This window comes from Moesziomyces antarcticus, assembly GCF_000747765.1.
Source record: "Moesziomyces antarcticus DNA, scaffold: scaffold_v10003, strain JCM 10317, whole genome shotgun sequence".
Lineage (NCBI taxonomy): Eukaryota > Fungi > Basidiomycota > Ustilaginomycetes > Ustilaginales > Ustilaginaceae > Moesziomyces > Moesziomyces antarcticus.
The window spans coordinates 598,411-615,397 of NW_014639007.1; the positions used below are offsets into that span (position 1 = coordinate 598,411).

The 16,987-nt window shown below is 60.6% G+C and overlaps 7 protein-coding genes across 7 annotated transcripts; 3 read left to right on the top strand and 4 right to left on the bottom strand.

Moving 5' to 3' along the window:
* Window positions 1–726: 726 nt before the first annotated feature.
* On the bottom strand, window positions 727–2,511 carry PAN0_003d1690 (uncharacterized protein; the record flags this gene model as incomplete). Its single annotated transcript, XM_014802648.1, has 2 exons — window positions 727–2,124; window positions 2,236–2,511. The coding sequence occupies 2 exons, from the start codon at window positions 2,509–2,511 to the stop codon at window positions 727–729; spliced, it is 1,674 nt and encodes a 557-aa protein (XP_014658134.1).
* Window positions 2,512–3,060: 549 nt separating this feature from the next.
* Window positions 3,061–6,901, bottom strand: PAN0_003d1691 (uncharacterized protein; the record flags this gene model as incomplete). Its single annotated transcript, XM_014802649.1, has 4 exons — window positions 3,061–5,557; window positions 5,885–6,067; window positions 6,176–6,463; window positions 6,708–6,901. The coding sequence occupies 4 exons, from the start codon at window positions 6,899–6,901 to the stop codon at window positions 3,061–3,063; spliced, it is 3,162 nt and encodes a 1,053-aa protein (XP_014658135.1).
* A 907-nt stretch (window positions 6,902–7,808) lies between these two features.
* PAN0_003c1692 (uncharacterized protein) lies at window positions 7,809–9,290 on the top strand (the record flags this gene model as incomplete). The annotated part of the gene is made up of 4 exons (XM_014802650.1): window positions 7,809–8,818; window positions 8,895–8,984; window positions 9,071–9,103; window positions 9,185–9,290. 4 exons carry the CDS (start codon window positions 7,809–7,811, stop codon window positions 9,288–9,290), a joined length of 1,239 nt encoding a protein of 412 aa, XP_014658136.1.
* A 201-nt stretch (window positions 9,291–9,491) lies between these two features.
* Window positions 9,492–10,679, bottom strand: PAN0_003d1693 (uncharacterized protein; the record flags this gene model as incomplete). Its single annotated transcript, XM_014802651.1, has 1 exon — window positions 9,492–10,679. One exon carries the CDS (start codon window positions 10,677–10,679, stop codon window positions 9,492–9,494), a length of 1,188 nt encoding a protein of 395 aa, XP_014658137.1.
* An 828-nt stretch (window positions 10,680–11,507) lies between these two features.
* On the top strand, window positions 11,508–12,868 carry PAN0_003c1694 (uncharacterized protein; the record flags this gene model as incomplete). Its single annotated transcript, XM_014802652.1, has 3 exons — window positions 11,508–11,629; window positions 12,037–12,105; window positions 12,607–12,868. 3 exons carry the CDS (start codon window positions 11,508–11,510, stop codon window positions 12,866–12,868), a joined length of 453 nt encoding a protein of 150 aa, XP_014658138.1.
* Window positions 12,869–12,999: 131 nt separating this feature from the next.
* PAN0_003c1695 (GTPase of the Ypt/Rab family) lies at window positions 13,000–13,725 on the top strand (the record flags this gene model as incomplete). The annotated part of the gene is made up of 2 exons (XM_014802653.1): window positions 13,000–13,426; window positions 13,511–13,725. 2 exons carry the CDS (start codon window positions 13,000–13,002, stop codon window positions 13,723–13,725), a joined length of 642 nt encoding a protein of 213 aa, XP_014658139.1.
* A 231-nt stretch (window positions 13,726–13,956) lies between these two features.
* PAN0_003d1696 (ARM repeat-containing protein) lies at window positions 13,957–16,854 on the bottom strand (the record flags this gene model as incomplete). Its single annotated transcript, XM_014802654.1, has 1 exon — window positions 13,957–16,854. The coding sequence occupies one exon, from the start codon at window positions 16,852–16,854 to the stop codon at window positions 13,957–13,959; it is 2,898 nt and encodes a 965-aa protein (XP_014658140.1).
* Window positions 16,855–16,987: the final 133 nt, after the last annotated feature.

Genomic DNA, 16,987 nt, shown 5'->3' on the forward strand with positions numbered 1-16,987 from the left:
CGCAGTGCGTTGCGGTCGACGATGTGTGTTGTGTACCTCGAAGCGTCTCCGAGGTTGAGGACCGAGTAGATGGACGTTCGAGTCCAGAGAGTCTAGTTAGTCAAGGTGAAGCCGGTTTGGATAAGGGCAATGTCGAAGAGGATGCAAGGGAGGAGGGAAGGACTGCGTTGGGACTTGCGTGTCTGTTCTGCTCGTGCGCCGGCGTTGGAGGAAAGAGGGTGTTGAACTTGTCCGCCAGAGAGTGTTGCTTTGAGGCACTTTGTCCGTGTCCCTCCTGCGACCGGTCGATCCGCAGCGCGCCAAAGGGCGGCCTTTCGCATGCCTCACGACACAGCTGCAGTGCCCGTTTGGGTCGATCAAAGGCCCATTTTTCGCAAAAGCGTCGGAACGCGACTCGCTCGGTGCGCATCAACAGAGCCGACCGACGCGTAAATGGAAAGTGCAATTAACGCGACACGTTCCAGCGCGACCGAGACGCGCCTCGCTCTCTCTCTCTCTCTCTCTCTCTGCGGCATGTATGCGAGCGCGCGCGCGCCTGCTGCCGCGCGGCTCCTCACACAAAGTCCAGCCCTCCAATCCAGACGAAGACGCTCGTCGTGGCGGAGCAAAGAAAAGCTGGCTGAGACTGTACGATAGTGCCATTGAGCGGTCATGGATGGAAGAATGCATGTGGTATAGTAGCGAACAACAGAAACAAATCGGAGCAAAAGGGAGGGGGTCGAGGCTTCAACGGAGGGTGCGGACGCTGGAAGCTCCGCTGCTGCCATGTGAGGTCATGCCGCCCGCGGCTTTGGCGCCCTTGGACGACTCGACGGGCTTTTCAAAGATCCTCCAGAGCTTGAGTTCTTCGTCGTCACTCACGGTGGCGAGCACCTCGCCGTCCGGGCTGAGGCTCGAGTGGAGCACGCGCTTCTCGTGCGCCTCGATCTCGGCGACCTTGGTGCCCGAGGGATGCGACCAGATGCTCATGAGGCCCTTGCTCGACTCGGTGGTTCCGAGGCCGTGGGTGGAGACGATCTCGCGGTAGTGCGGCGCCCAGTGCAGCGAGGTGATCTGCGCGCCCGTCGAGATGGTCATGGTTCGCGAGTTCTGCGTCGTATTCCAAAAGTGGATGTTGCGGTCGCTCGTGCCACCGCCCGTGGCCAGCAGGCTCAGGTTGTGCGGACACCAGGCAAGCGCCTTGACCGCAGCCTGGTGGTTCTCCTTGCGCATCTTGGCGACCGAGGTACGGCGGTCCCACACCTTGACGACATTGTCGTTGCCTCCCGAAGCCATGAGCGCGCTGTCGGATCGCCACTCCATGCCGCACACGGGTCCGTGGTGCGCCTTTTCCAGCGTTCGCGTCACCGCATCTCGCTCTCGCACGTCGTACTCGCGAATGATGCCACTCTGGAATCCTGCGTTGAGCGTACCGTCCGGTGCCCAGGCAGCCACGTTGACCGAAGCGTGGTCGGCACCCCCATCTCCCGTGGGCTTGAGCGTGCGCATGCGCGTGCTCGACTCCACATCCCAGATCTGCACAAAGCCGCCCTCCAGTCCCACAGCGAGGATGTTGCCATCGGCATCCCATCGCACTCCCGTGATCAGGCCTCCACCGCCCACCTTCTCCGGCTGCGTCGACGTGTCGAGCAACGCGCATGCATCGCCCGTGTTGCCGTTCCAGATCCACAACCCCGTCTGCAGCGCCACCGCCACCATGTTTGTGGACGACCAGTCGAGCAAATTGTAGTAGAAGTCACCCACCATGCTCGGCGCATCCAGCGTCCTCTCTGGTGTCGTCGGGATCCTTCTACGGCCTGCGCTCTGCAGGCTGCTAGGCAATGCCGACTTGGGTTTGGCCATGGCGTATCGGCTACGCACGTCCGGGTTCGCCAAAGAGCTCGGCGGCGCTGCCGAAAACGACAGGATCCTTTGGCTCATCTCGCCCGACACCGAGTCTTCGAACGAAGGGTGGCCCTCCAGATCGGTCGGATTAGCATTCGCCGCGGCTATGTTGGCAGCGATGTTAGGGTCAGTGGCATCGCTGGACATCTGCGAGCGGATCGTGTCGCCGTCTCCGTCCGTGTGCGCATGCGGAGTGGTGGATCGTTTCAGCTCCCGGTTCGGAATGTAGCGGTCGCCGCGCTGTCCATTTTGCCGCAAGGCAAGCGCAGATCAAGATCATACAATGTTAGCCGGACGCGCACTGCAATGCTGAACGCCTTTCGACCGACCGTCATTTGGGGGACGACTTACCGAAATGCTCGCAGCGACCTTGGGCTTGAGAGACTTTTCCGGGCCTTGCCAGTCTCTGGTGATGCCGACCTTGAGATCAGCCGAAGCAGACGGCACCGTGTCTAGTCGGTCCTTTCGAGACAGGCCCAGACGTCCAGGTGCGCCCTTGAGTCCACCCTTGGTTGGCGAAGCGCCGAGCTTCATGTCGCGCATGTTCGACGTCACATCCTTGAGTGGAGAGTCCATGGCGATCCCATTCGATGCCCCAAGCCTGTGGCCTGCTGTGGATGAAGTCATGTTCGTTGACCGGGAAATCGCGGCCTCCTAGTCCTTCACGATCGCCTTTGCACTGCTGCAGTCCAGGTCTTGGCTGTCTTGAAGGCTCTTTTTGAAACCGCTGCAGTGTGCTGCCTCTTGTGGGTTGTCGTTTCGAGTCTTGATGTAGCCGCTAGTATGATGCCGCCGGGAAGATGGATGAAGATTGATATAGAGCAGCTGTGCTCTGTGCTGCTGAGACGACGCTAGCAACTCAGCAACTGTGCCTCGGTGCCTCGCTGCCTCGCAGCTGCCGGTCGAGTAAATTTCTACAACACTGACCTGAAGGGCCTAAAAGCAGAGACCAACACCCACCGCGACCTTGGGATCACGTGCATCTAGCCTCGATTCTTGGATCTAACAAATTCGAAATTTCGCCATCAACCCTTCTTCCGCTGCTGGCTCTGTTCGGCACTCTGACACTCGGACACTGCCGGCCGCACAAGGGGTCAGGAGAAGGTGACACGGTAATCTGATTAGAGGCATGGGAAAGGATGTAGGTACGCTCGATGCCCAATGCGATCTTCAATATTATCTCGATGGCGACTGAGCGTAGGCGGGTTGCTGATACTGCATGGGTCGACCGAGATGGTTGGGACCGCCCGAGGGACTGGCGAAAGCGTACGACGAATTGGGCCCCGGCATGAGGCGCTGTGACTGCGGCGTCATGCCCTGTGCTTGGCCCGGGCCGTATGCTGCGTGCATGTGTGGGTGGGCAGGCATCGGCGACGCGTGCGAGGGTCCCTGTGAGGGTGTCCGCGTTGCTGAGGGAGCTTCATCGCCTTTCGAGGGGCTTCGGGCCAGCGTTGCGTGTTGAGGATCGGTCATTCGCGCTGGCTCAACATCATGTCGGTCGTTGCTCTGGTCGTACGTGCGGCTCGATGCGAATCGCTCCAGAGTTCCACGACCACGTTCCTCCACCTGCGTGCCGCCGGGGCCAATCCTGCGCGACGTCTTCTTGGCCTTGGATCCGCTGCCATCGGCCAGTCTGACAGTCACGTCGTCGCGCAGCAGCAAGGGAGTCTCGGAAGCGACGACGCTGCTGCGCGTGGACTTGACCACGTTGGCATCCAGAGCTCCCCAGAACCCATCGCGAACGTCGCCGAGCAGATCCGGGTCGATGGCGCCACTGCTGGCTGAGAAGGCACGCAGCTTGCTCGCATGCGGCACCAAGCTCTCGACCGCTTCCGAGGCAAGATCAACAGCGCGCGGCTGCAGCGCCACCAAGGCGCTTAGCGACTCCAACAAGAGTGCGGCGGTGGCCTCCTCGTCGGCGCTCGGCGATTCCTCCTCGGTCGCCAGGATGGCCTTGCGTGAAGAGGCACCTGGGCCGTAGGACCTGCGAAGACGCGCCCATTGGAACTCCTGCAGGCGGTGGAGCAGCATCATGTTGAATCGCAGATGCGAGGTGATCAGCTCATCCTCGCTGAGCTTGTGCAAGCTCTCGTTGACACCTCCTTGGTCGACGCCATCGAGCAGCTCGCGCAGTGCAGCAGCAACGTCATCTTCCGGCGAGTCTTCCATGGCAACATCGCCTTCAGCGTCCACATGTGCGGCACCGCAAAGCGCAGCCGGAGCGGCAATGGCTTCAGAAGAAGTTTCCGCGTCCTCTCCGTCGTCTTCGTCGTCGTCTGCGAGCAGAGCCTCCTCCTGGAAGGGCCTTGCGCCCCACGTCAGCGATAGCGAGCGATGTGCTTTGGCAGAGGTGCGCCAAAGCGCCGCGCTGGTGGCGTAGCTGATGGAGGATGCCGACGAGTCGTACGAGGGTGCAAAGGAAGCGTAGTTGCCGTAGTTGAGGAACGTCACCGGCTGAAGCTTGGGCTGCATGGATCGCTTGGAGTCGCTTCGGTGTCGATGGCCGCTTCTTCCTAACCTCTGTCCGAGCGTGGGAGTGGGCACGTGGCCCTGGCGTTTGAGCGTGCGCATCTGCTCTTCGCTTTGCGCGCTGATCTGCACAATGTCGGCCTGGGCGGGGTCGAGTTTCTTGAGCTGGTCGCAATCGAGCGGGATTGCTTTGGTGAAGTAGTCGCCTCGAGGCAGACGCATGTGCAGAGCGTATCTGTTGGTCGCTTCAACGTCCGAGGGGCGGTCTCCTGGTGGTCTGACGTGGACCCGGGCGCTCTGGGTTGCGGTAGCCTTGCCTGTCTTGGCTGTCTGCGCCATCCTGCTCTCCAAGAGACGTGCTCGCGTTTCCACATCGGCGCAAAGCAGCTCGGCTTTGATGGCGTCGGTGTGCGGGTGCGATTCGCGCAGGCGGGAGGCAAGCTGATCGACGAGGCCAAGGATGAGGGTGAGGCTCGAAAGGTGGGCCAGGTCTGTTGAGAGGGACTCAGGCGGAGTCGCGGTCTGCGATGTGCGCAGATGCTGGGCCACCTGTGGCTTGGACAGAAGCGGCTCCCTGGCGCTGAGCAGACGTGCTCGCACATCGCGCAGGGGCGTGCCGGGTTGCAAGATAGCGCGGATTGCATGCGATGCCGTCGATGATGCTTTGGCGCTGCGCGATTTGCCCTTGACATCTGGTTGCGGTGCGGTCGCAGGAAGGTCGGCCACGTTCAAGGTGTCGGCGATGGCGAGCAGCTTTGTAGCGTCCTCCTCGAGCAGCACCAGCTCATCCACCTTGCTGGACGATGATTCGTCGGCGGTCTTGTCTTGAGCTGGTGGTTGTGTAGTGCGCGAGCTGGAGATGCCGAGAAGCGCCTGCAGGTTCGGTGGAAGCTGCTTCTTTTGGCTGGGGTCTTGTGTCGCAGCGTCGTCAGTGACGCCATTAGCCCTGTCGGACGGGGCTGGGGCGTCCGAGTGGCCGTTGGCAGCGCTGTTGGATGCTGCAGCCGATGCATGCTGATCGGGTGTATGCAGCTCGGCGGGCTGTTCCTCGGGCTCATCTAGGCGCTTACGCTTGCGATCGAGCTTTGTAGGTGATGCTGAAGGCGACATGGCGGATGGCTCGGGTGAGGTTGCTGTTGCGTCGGCATTCCTAGTGCCGCGCGTGGACCGGCGCAGAGGGGACGTCATGTTGGAGCGCGGGCGCCTACGGATTGCAAGGCGGAGGGGTCGCGAGACCTCGTCACGTCGCCAAGCTGAGTGGCGGCGCGACGATCACAGCAGCGGTGGCGGCAGATCCGATTCGCGACGAGAGACGACGCCAAAGATGCGTGCTGCGGCCACAGCTGGAAAAGATTGGCGGCCGAAACGAAGATGCTCGGAAAGACCGCGAGGAGGGATGGCCGCCAGAACAACAAAGCGCGCCGAGGTGGAGCGCGTGGGCGTAAAATGCGTGTCGGGTTCGCGGACGAAATTCGGATGCGAGCAGCGGAGGCCAGCCGGGTGCGTTCGACACCGAGATCACTGCACACACAAGCGGGGGGTGAGCCACGGTGTGAGGATGGATGGATAGAGCAGAGGGATGGGAGGAGATCGAGGCGATGGGCAAGGATGCAGTAGCCAGTCGCCTTCGACTGGAGCGGATGAGCCAGAGGGAGAGAGCGAGGGAGACAGGTGCAGATCGACCGTGTTGGAAGCTGCAGGCGTCCTGCCGCCGCTTTGCACGAGCAGGAAGAATCGCCAGTCCCGCAGCCAGCGGGCCTGTCTTTCTCCTCGCCTTGCCTCGCCTTGCCTGCCTGCCATCCGGTTTTCAGAAATTGGACACCCAAAATCAAAGAAAGGCAGAAGTGGCGCGCGTCCAGAGCTCGTCATGCGCCAGGCGCGTGGGCACGGCACGCTCGACAGGCGGAAGAGCCGAGCGCCCGTTGAGGGACGCGTTCCGCAGAAAATCAGAGCTCGAGACCGCACAAGTGGACCCACCGGCGGGCACGCTTTCATCTTGCTGCGTACACGCATCCTTACTGCCATGTGACCGCCGAACATGATCAAGAGACCCGCCAGTCCTTGGAGTGATCTGAGTTGACTATTGACCCCGCCTGTTCCGGCAGGATAGCTGTGGTGTAAAGTGTGGTGCAGGGGCCGTGATGCGTCGCGTTGATTTTGACGTCGGCGTCAATGGCAGCCACGGACCCTTCAAACGTCGAGTATGAGATTACGGAACGGCGTGAGTCCACAACTGCATCTTGAAGGGCGCATCGACACGGCAATCTTTGCGCCGGCAAGAAACGCCACGAACATTCTCGAAGTCATTCAAGTCACACAATGCGCTATCGACCGGAGCGCAAGCATGAACTCACACTGCAAGTGACGGAAAGAACTTGAAAGGCTGCGCTACTGTTCTGTCTTCGAGCCCGTCGGCGGCACGGTGATTTGCCGTCAACGGCGAGGACATCATTGGCGGAGGGCTGAAGTGCGGTTCATCTGCCTCATCCACGGCTCGCATGGGCGACGGGCGTGCAGGAGTCGAGGTTGCGGTTGCGCATTTCGGCATCGTCACTGCTCTTGCAGCTTCAAACTTTAAACCCATACGAGTCTTTTGCGGCCTTCACAGTCGGTGCAGATGCAGACGGTCCCTCGTCTTGGTCGCAGAGTGCGAACCAACACCAGATCAACTACAGTGGTCTGAATTCTTGCCTGGGGAAAACGGTGCAGCTGTGCTTTCTCACGCTCGACAAGAAGCGTGGCTGATGCTCTAGCTTGGCTCGACATGGCGATGCGAGACGACGGCGCAGCAAGCACAGTCTCGCAATCGCAAGCGAGCCAATTCCAGCGACAACTAACTTAGGCGCAAGCTTCGTGCCTCCGCCCATGATCGGAACCATCCGTCGTCATCGTCCATCACAGCGCCCAGGCATCTTGCCCCAGCCATCGTCTCTGCTTGCTTTTGCCGCTCCTTGGCGCATCGTCCAAACCGTTCACACGGCGTGCAGTTGTCACGCAATCAGAGTTGACCAAGGATCAGATTGCGGCAGCCAACGTGCCCACTTTCCTACGTTCCCGCACATCGCCACAGGCATTGCACCTCTACAGCAAGACAGCAACATGGCCTCTCCGGCATGCGGAAGAACCCGGCTGGCGGTATAAAGGCCCGCAGTCGACCGCCCTTCCCCCCTGGTCTCCTCTCTGCTGTCCGTCTATCCAGACGACATCGCGAGCTTGCCCACCCCGACTGCCCCTCATCTGCCCTCTGACCCTGGTTGCACGCTTTGTCCTTTCCCTATCCTTATTTTGGCTCCGCACACCCCCTCGTGAGTCTAAAGCTTTGTCCCTTCCGCCTGCTATCGCGCTGCCGCCCGCATCCCCACCTGCAGTGTCTGTGCGCGAGAGCATCCTACTTACCGTATCCACCTTTCCAGACTCCAATGAATCAGCTCTATTCCGTTTGAGGATCCTGATCCATGATCCATTCCATCCCGTCATCCCGCGACACCGCGATGTCTGCCGGAACAGCCGACTACAGACAATACGAGAATCAGAGTCGCAAGAATCCAGGACTCTTCGGACCAGCCCCGCCTCTTCTTCCGCTGAACAGTCCTCCGACTTTCTATCCTTCCCTTCATCGTCCGGACCCCTTTGTCGCCGGTGGAAACCTTGGAACCCAGAGCTCGTCCTCCTCCCGCGACAGCCGCTCCCTCGACTTTGACGACCAGCTCTTTGGCCAGCTGAGCCTCGACGACGCTCCTCTCTTTCCCGCTCAGCGATCGTCTCAGCCGATCGATTGGAGCTGGGATCTTCCCGTCGAGTCGAGCAAAAACCAGGCCTCGTGGATCAACAAGACCTCCAAGCCGTCCATCTGGTCAGAGCTCGAGACTCGTAAAGAGCCGCCTCGTGTCATCGGCAATGCTTTGCCCAGCGGCTCGCTGGACGTCCCCACCTTCGATGAGCCGGTCAGCAAGGTGCCGCACTGGACCCGCACCTCGTATGGCAGCTACCACGGCTCCGACTCGGACACTTCTTCTCCTCTCGGCGATGAGACACGCCACTGGCCCCGCTCGCCTTCCGAGCCCTTCCCGGCGTCAGTCCAGCTAGGCAAGCTTTCTCCCCATGCTCATACATTCAGCTGGCAGGGACCGCATGCACCTCCCGGTTTCACCGCTACGGATCTGCCCAGGAGCATGAGCGCCCCCAGCATCGGCCCGGGAATCCTGGCTGGAGCATCGCAGGAATCGAGGCTGATAAGCCAGCTGCAGGGCCACGGAAACCTTCGCACCGGTCAGCAGTACAAATTTTTCCCGATGCAAGACACCTTCACCGCCCCGAGGCCGGTCGAGCCTCGACAGGCCAAAGACGCCTGGAGCGGGCGTCAGGCTGCGGCGCCGAGCCCGTCGCCCAACAACAAAAAGATGGAGCTGTTCAAGACCGAGATCTGCCGCAACTGGGAGGAACGCGGCAAATGCCTTTATGGAAAGTGAGTTTGTCTCGACGCTTCCTTTTGGGCGCGGTAAGAATGCTGATCCATGGATTCGTTTGGTGGTGGGTTGCAGTCGATGCCAGTATGCGCATGGCGAGGAAGAGCTGCGTCGCCTGCCGCGCGATCCACGCTGGAAGACCAGGCCGTGCAAGGTGTTCATGCTGTAAGTCGCTCGATCCTACTCTGCACCAGTAGACTCGTGCTGAACGAAGCATCATCTGCGATGCTCTGGTGTCGCCTCAATGACAGTTACGGACACTGCCCGTACGCCTCCCGCTGCTGGTGAGTAGTCGATCAGAGCCTCCCAGTCGCTCGCATTTGTTCGCTACTGACTTGTTCGCACACTGATATCTTGTTGCTCAGCTTCCGCCACGATCAGGGTGGTGTCCCCTCGCAGCCCATCCCGACCATGCAGAGACGCGTCTCGCTCCTCCAGCGGGTAGGCCTTATCAAGCCTGGGAAGCGCTAACGTGACCCAAGCTTCGAACCAAGAAAGCGCACATGCTCTTCCATAAGAGACGCGTCCGTCAATAGTGCGAGCGAGAGTGCAAGGCAGTCGTTGCAGCACAGATGTACCCCCGAAAGACAGCGCGCGAATCGAGAGGCAAGACAGAGTAGCATTGCAATTGTTGCGTTGGGTATCGAAGTGATTGAGCAGGGTGAAGTGGCGCTAAAGATCGGTCTGGCTGGTTTGGTCGCGGACGACGGGGGTGGCACGTGGGTAGACGTACTTTTCGTTGTATTCGGTGAGCACGGCGGCCTGCACAACACCCTTGTCCTTAAGAAGCTGTTGGTACTGGTGCAGGATGAGATGGACGGGAGCCGAGACAGCGCCGAGCAAAAAGACAAAGATGATCCAAGCCACTGGGCCCATTTCGATCAAAGCGGCTGCTGGATAGATGACGGCGTGGGCAGGCGAGAAGGTTGCGAACAGATTGGCTGCGTACGGCGTCGGGTCCCACATGAGCAGCTGACGGATGCCATGTTTGGTGTGCATGCTCGAATTCGCAGGTTCGTGTGGCTTGGGTTGGGAGTAGAACTTGTACGTTCGGCGTTTTGCGAAAAAGACGTAGGCGTTGATGCAGCTAGTCACGAAAATGGCGATGAAGATGGCGGTGGATGCAAAGCGAAAGAAGCGATCGGATGCGCTGTACACGGCACTCTTTCGAGCGTGTCGCTTGAGAGCATCTGCCATGGCGTACTCATCGGCCGCATGGCTGACGAGGTACTCGTAGGCGATAGCGGGATTCTGCGCCTTGCGGTAAGCTGGCTTGTTCATGATCCACGATCCCAGACTCGACTCGGGAGACAAAAACAGCGCGAGGAAGGACAGAGCATGCAGGATGGCACCGAGCACATTGCCTGCCTGGTCTGCAAACAGCTGCTCCTCGATATCGAGCACATACGACGTGAGACGATCGTACGTTTCAATTGGCCAGTGCTGAATCCGCTCGAGAAGCGGCCGCTTGCGAATGAAGCGTCTCTTGGCTGTTTGGCCTAACGGCGCAGGACTCGAGCGCTGATCAGTGCCATCCACTGGATCGAAGTCTGCTGGTCCAGCAGCAGAGTCGTCCGGCCGAAGCGGCTGCTGGTTGATCGAAGCCACCGACAAGCTCGGGATGAGTCCATATGGGCCGCTTGGCTGGGGGGTGCCGCGAAGGGACGATGGCGTTCCGCCCCTGAGAGAAGGGGAAGCCGATCCAAAGGTAGGGCTGTTGCGGTAGAGGGGCGAGTCGATCCCGCTCGCGCGGCCGCGAGAGGCGCGAGAGGCACGCCAGCCGGGCTGACCGAATGCTACGCCCTTGCGATAGGCAGGCGATCCTGGCGACGGCGCCGGTGAAGATCCATAGCTGGCCATCGTAAAGTCTTGCGTGGCCAGAGGGCGGGAGCAAGCAAGGTGGCAATTGCCGTCTGTATGACTATCGTCAAGCCGAGTCTGCTCTGGGTGGGGATGCTGTGATGTCGCAAAGAGAGGACGGTGCAGCAGCATCCCACAAAGCATTTGGCGCAGTCCTCAGGGTCCATCTGACGCCAAAGCACACTCCTTTGGAAGATCACCTCCACGTCGCGTGAAGGTCGATTTTTTTCGGAATGTACGACCGGCAGATCTTACAATTTGTCTCCACGTGACTTGAGCCTTTTTGCTTTCTTTGCCCTGCCGCGGTTTTTTTTCTCTGCGACTTTTTCTTCTTGCAGGCCAGCGCGCGGTGGTGAGGCCTTGGAGGTGAGCAGTGGCGGGCCAGTCTACAAAAGCCCGTCGCAAGCTGGCATCTCCCTTCTTCTTCTCTTCGAACAAAAATCCAAGAAGGTATGTTGATATCAAGTTCCAGCCTCGGGCTTCGATTTGATGATCGGCAGAACGGCATGCTGATTCCTGCACGACGATTCCCCACGCCAACAGACACAAAAGTTCGAGCTTGGACTTATCCACCGTGCCAAGTTCGCGTTCCCGTCTTCAAGAGTAAGAGGAGACATTGGCCAAAGGGCCTTTGCTCCGCCGTGGCTGTCGCTCGTGGCAGGCTGCGGTTGGTCGTAGCTTCTGCTGATACCGGCGAGGTCCGCATGCGCCGCATTCGTTGTGCAGCTTAACGGCTGCGTGCCGATGTTTACGTGATGGTCCGAGGATGGCGATGGTGAGTCTCTTCGTGAGAATCCCGACGCACAACGTCCCAGGATCGCGACCATCATGGAGGCGCGTCGGATCGTTTGCAAGTCGGCAGCGTTCTCGACCGACATTCTTGATGCCTTGCACCGCAGAGCGCTCTTCTGCTCACAAGGCGAAAGGCGCTCGAGGTGCGAGGCAAGCAGGTAAGTATCGACGTCCCGCACTCCCTCTTCGCTCTCTTTCCTGGATCGACACACCGAGGCCATTCCACCGCCGCAAGTTGGGCGGAGGGTGGTCTGCATCGTAACGGGTAAGTTTCGACTCGATCCGACGCCATGACCGCCGAGGATACGCCGCGCGAAATCTGCAGAGGGCCAAAACGAGGACCAGCGATGATGAGCACACAGTGTCGCCCCAGACTGCAAATCCATTGAAGAGTGACTATAGCATACAGCCAAACATGCATCACTGAGCTGTCGTCGTATGGCACTCGCAGCTCGCTCGCAGCGTATACTCGCGATCATGGCCATGCAGAAGCACAGAGCATACAGCGTTCAGACTGCTGACCCTTTTTTGTGGATCTGCGTCCTGCTCTCATTTGCTCTTGCAGTCTCTTCGCCAATATGACTCCGTATCATCCTATTCTGTCGTCCATGACTCTGCGACGTCTGGACAGCGTGTGTGTGTGCTGTCTCGTGCTGTGAAGATGGTGGGTGGCCATGGCATCCTTGCAAGGTCTCGACAGAGACAATTTTTGGCTTACGGAGTGTTAGAGTCGAGTCTGTTGCGCGCGCTTTGGATGGCGGATCGGGAGGCGGCTGCGGTGTCAGTGGTGAGATCGAGGGGGCCAGTGCCGCCCATACTGAAATTGGAAATCGGCGGTGCCAGGCGCGCGTCCTCGCAAAGAGAGAGAGAGAGAGGTGTGAAGTGGCGCCAGCAGGGCAGCAGCGCGCCCAGCCTAAAAAGAGGACAAATTGCGCAGGGAGAGAGAGAGGATTTTGGGCGTGTGCAGCCGACGCGCCGCCACCCGCGCAGCTCAGTGCGAGAGAGAGAGACACACACACAGGGCCACTGCACTGGACTGGACTGCACTGCGCTGTTGGATTTTTCGACACGCGGCTGCAACCTGGCGCTGCACTGGCAATTCGCACTGCACTCGCACTTTCGCTCTCTCACGCAGCTCACTCGGCCAGCGCGGAGAGCAGCAGCAGCAGCAGCAGCTTCGCTCGGACATGCAAAGTCACGCACGGTTGGCCATCACTTCCTTCTCTCCGCACAGCAACGTTGCTCATCTCCAGCACAGCTACCGCCACCACACATCGAACTCTCTACCATCCTATTCGGCAGCTGCTCGGCTCGCTTCATCGCTTCTTCAACCCTCGAGCGCCACATCGACACCGTCAGGTCTTGCGATTCCGGCCCACCAGCCCAAACCATCTTAGCGCACACAAAGGGAACCACCGTCGATCCGCTTCCCGACCGTATTCCTTACGGCTTTGCGACATTCGCTCTCGGCTGAACGCAACACCTCTTCACTCTCGCCCGCACCTGCTTGGCAGCACAAGTCTCCACCATGGCTGCGGAATCCAACTACGACTACCTGTTCAAGGTGGTGCTGATCGGCGACTCGGGCACGGGTAAATCGAACCTGCTCTCGCGATTCACACGCAACGAGTTCAGCCTCGAGTCCAAGTCCACCATCGGCGTCGAGTTCGCCACCCGAAGCATCTCGGTCGACGGCAAGACCGTCAAGGCCCAGATCTGGGACACCGCCGGTCAGGAGCGATACCGCGCCATCACTTCGGCCTACTACCGTGGCGCCGTCGGCGCGCTCCTCGTATACGACATCGCAAAGCACCCCACCTACGTCAACGTCTCCAGGTGGCTCAAGGAGCTGCGCGACCACGCGGACAGCAACATCGTCATCATGCTCGTCGGCAACAAGAGCGATCTGCGACACCTCCGCGCCGTCCCCACCGACGAGGCGAAAGCGTTTGCCGGTAAGTCCTCCTTTCTTCCTCACGCAACGGCCAAGAAAGACTTGCTCGTACTGACTCTCTCGACCCACTTGCTTGCATTGACAGCCGAAAACAACCTCTCGTTCATCGAGACTTCGGCGCTCGACGCCTCCAACGTAGAACAGGCGTTCCAGAACATCCTCACAGAGATCTACCGCATCGTATCCAACAAGGCGCTCCAATCGTCCGACGACGTCATCAAGCCCTCTGGCGGCGAGACCATCACCGTCCAGCCCAGCGCAGACGACGGCGGCGCCACCAAGAAGAACGGGTGCTGCTGAACCATGAGTTGTTCCGAGTTTCACTTACACCACCACCAATACACACAGTAGCGAGCCCGTGCGCGGTCTCTTTCTCTGGTTCAATCGATCCATGTACAGTCTGCACCAGCCGCAAGGGGCAGCACGGGGCGGAGCGGGCAGTGGAAAAGGTGAATGTGAGTGATGTGTTGCGTGGTGCTTTTTTTGCATCCAGGTGTTGAGAGGGTGGGTGAGAGAGGCAGTTTGGAGGGTTTAGCGGTCCAGGAGGGCAGAGGGGCCTGCGTCTCTGTCGACGCGCGTGCGTTCTCGAGCCTTTCTCGAGGCGGCGTAGAGGGCGTTGATGGCGAGTTTGACCTGGTCGAGGCTGTTGCCCTCGAGGGCGGCCATGTACCTCTGGACGAAAGCCTGCCTGTCCTTTTCGGGCACATAGGCGGTGGGGAGTTGTTCGACGATGGATGGGATCCAAGCGTGCATCTCGGTGGCAAACGAACCGGTGAGCACCTTGAGCGTCGTCACCACCACGGGCATCACTTCCGGGCTGAACTGCGTTACGAGACCGTTGAGCAGCGACGAAGTGAGCTGGAATCCGTGCTGGGCGACCACTTGGCGGATTGCAGCGGCGTAGGCTGAGGTGTCGGAGGGTGTGGCGTCGCCTTGCATGCGCGAAACGGTGAGCGAATCATGCCCGACGATGCCCAGGACGAGGTCGAGAGCTGTGGCGATGGTTTCGGTCTTGAGCAGCGTCAGTGCAGCCAGGGTGGCGCGGAAGACGTGTGGGAAGCTGGGCGACAGCAGCAGCACCGCAGGAACACTTTGCAGCACTGCGAGACAGGTGTGCATGTAGTCGTCGAGCACATCGCCCATCTCGGCGGGCATGGTGTTGTCGAGAAGCTGCACCACCTTGGCATTCACCCGGTCCGATGCACCCTGCAGCGCCGCTGTGACGGGCATGCTTGCATCGCGCCCAAACTGGTCGATGCACTTGCCCGTGATCCACACATACCCGGGAAAACCCGTCTGTTCAAAGCACGTTGCCAACCTCTCGAGCAGCGCCACCAAACTGCCGCCGGCAAGTGCGCCGAAGAACGACAGTCCCCGTCGCAGCAGTGCACATGCGCGCTCCGAGACAAAGTACACGTGGCCGTGCGCGGCCAGCATGCGGTCCAGCACAGCGTATGCCTCTTCGCACGTCTTGCCACATGCCTCCGGAAGATGCCTTGCGAGCGACGACCCAATGACGCCGAGCATCTTTTCCAGCTGCTCCATGCGATCCGCCGCCTTGCGCAGCTCGTCCTTTCCCGCCCCCGGCTGTGCCGCCACATGGTTGAGGGCCTCGAGCAGCGGCTGTGCAAACTGCATGAGTGCCTGCGGTGCCTCGCTCGACTGCATGCCCGCAATGACATGCGCAATGCCCTCCGAAATCGCCACCAAATCGTCCGGGCCAAGCTTATCGTTGACCGAGCGGAAGAAGTCGTAGAGCTGCGGCAGATACGGTACCAGATGGCGGTGGCAGTCCTGGCAGAGAAAGTTCATCGCCTGCGCGGCTGCGGCGGTGACATCGCTACCGGCCTGGTCGAGACCGGCACTGATGTACGACAGCTGTGCGGGGATCTGGTCCGGATGCATGTCGATCCACTCGGTGTAGCGAGACAGCACGAGCAGGCCGGCGTACTTGAGCTTCGGATGGTCCGGCAGCGTGGGGATGATGCCGATGATCTGCGGCAGCACCTCGTCGTCGCGCGGATCCGCTTCGGCACCCATGGCGCGCATGCTGAACAGCGGCGCCTCCACGTCCTGCCACTTGAGCGTCTCGGGCGTCGACTGCGCGATCGTCGTCTGGATGAGCGTGAGCGATCGAGACAGACACTGGCGCGAGCCGAGCACGTGGCAGCAGTCCTTGAGCGTGTCGCCCATAAAGTGGCGGAACGAGCGAAAGTCGTCGCGCTCCTGACCCGTGAGCGCATCGGGATCGTCCGGAAAGCGCAGATGGCGGATGATGATCTCGAGCAGTCGCTCGTACAGCGGGTAAAAGCGTTGTGCCTCCGGCTGACCGTACGCATGCCCGAGCGCACCCGAAAGCAGGTACCAGAAGCGGAAGGTGATCTGCACAATGTCGAGGTCGTGGTACGCGGTGCACTCGGCGATCGCCTCGACGACCGGCAGCAGCTCGTCTGGATGACGCAGGATGATGCGATAGTACGACTCGCCCGCCTGCACAAAGATGCGGCACAGCCCGCGCACCTTGTCCTCGTCATCACCTGCCGCCGCGAGCTCCTGACGCAGCGGGTGGAGGCGCGCAAGGACACGCTGGATCGTGTCCATGTTCTCCTCGACCTCCTGCGTCTCGTTGATCAGATCGCACACCACATCCGTCGCCACGTCAAACAGCTCGTCCGAGGCGAGCGCATCGAAGGAGAGGTCGAACAGCGGCGTATCGGCCATCTGACCCGCCGAGATCTCGCCGCTCTTGAGCCACGAGCGCAGACACTGGAAGATGCCCGTCTGGATCTGCGAGGTGAGCCCCTGTGCCTGCACGTACATGGAGAGCAGCTTGAGGATCTCGGGCGCCGCCGCTGATAGCAAAAAGTGGCAGCGGGTGTGGTAGAAGTCGTTGTCGACGGGGATGCGATGGTTGGTGATGACCTCCTCGGGCAGCACCGTGAGGAACTCGAGCAGGATCGGCACCGTCTCGGGGTTGGAGCCGTAGCGCTCGATCATGGCCGGCACGACGGTGGGCCATTCGGACTCGTCGAGCTGGAGCGCCAGGCCGGAGAGCGCCAAGCTGAGCTGCGTCTGGATCACGCGCGGGCCCGAAGCGTACGCCGACAGCGCGGTGAGCAGCGTGTCGCGCAGCGCCACCCGCTGCGGCCGCGGCACCTGCTCGAGATCAAAGGTGATCTTGGTGCGGAACGTCTGTGCTGCAAACAGACGCGGTTCGAGCGGAAGCTCCGAGGCGAGCAGCAGCGCATTGGCGGTCTGCCATGCTTCCGACGTCTGCTGGAAGTTCTGGAGCCAGGTGTTGGCCGATGCCTTGGCGTTGTTGTCCGGGTCGGTGTAGAGAGTGTTGAGCGCCTGCATGACCGCCTGGATGGCCTGCTGCTCTGGAGTGAGGGCAGCGTCGGCCGAGCTTGGCCCTGGTGTTGCCGACATGATGGGCGACGTCGGCGAGGGCTGGTCGGCGAGGGCTCGTCGAGATGGCAATGTCGAGATGTGGACAGGAAGAGAGTGGGGAGAGTGACGACGTGCGGCGTGGCAGCGATCTTTCGGCCTCTAACAATTTCAG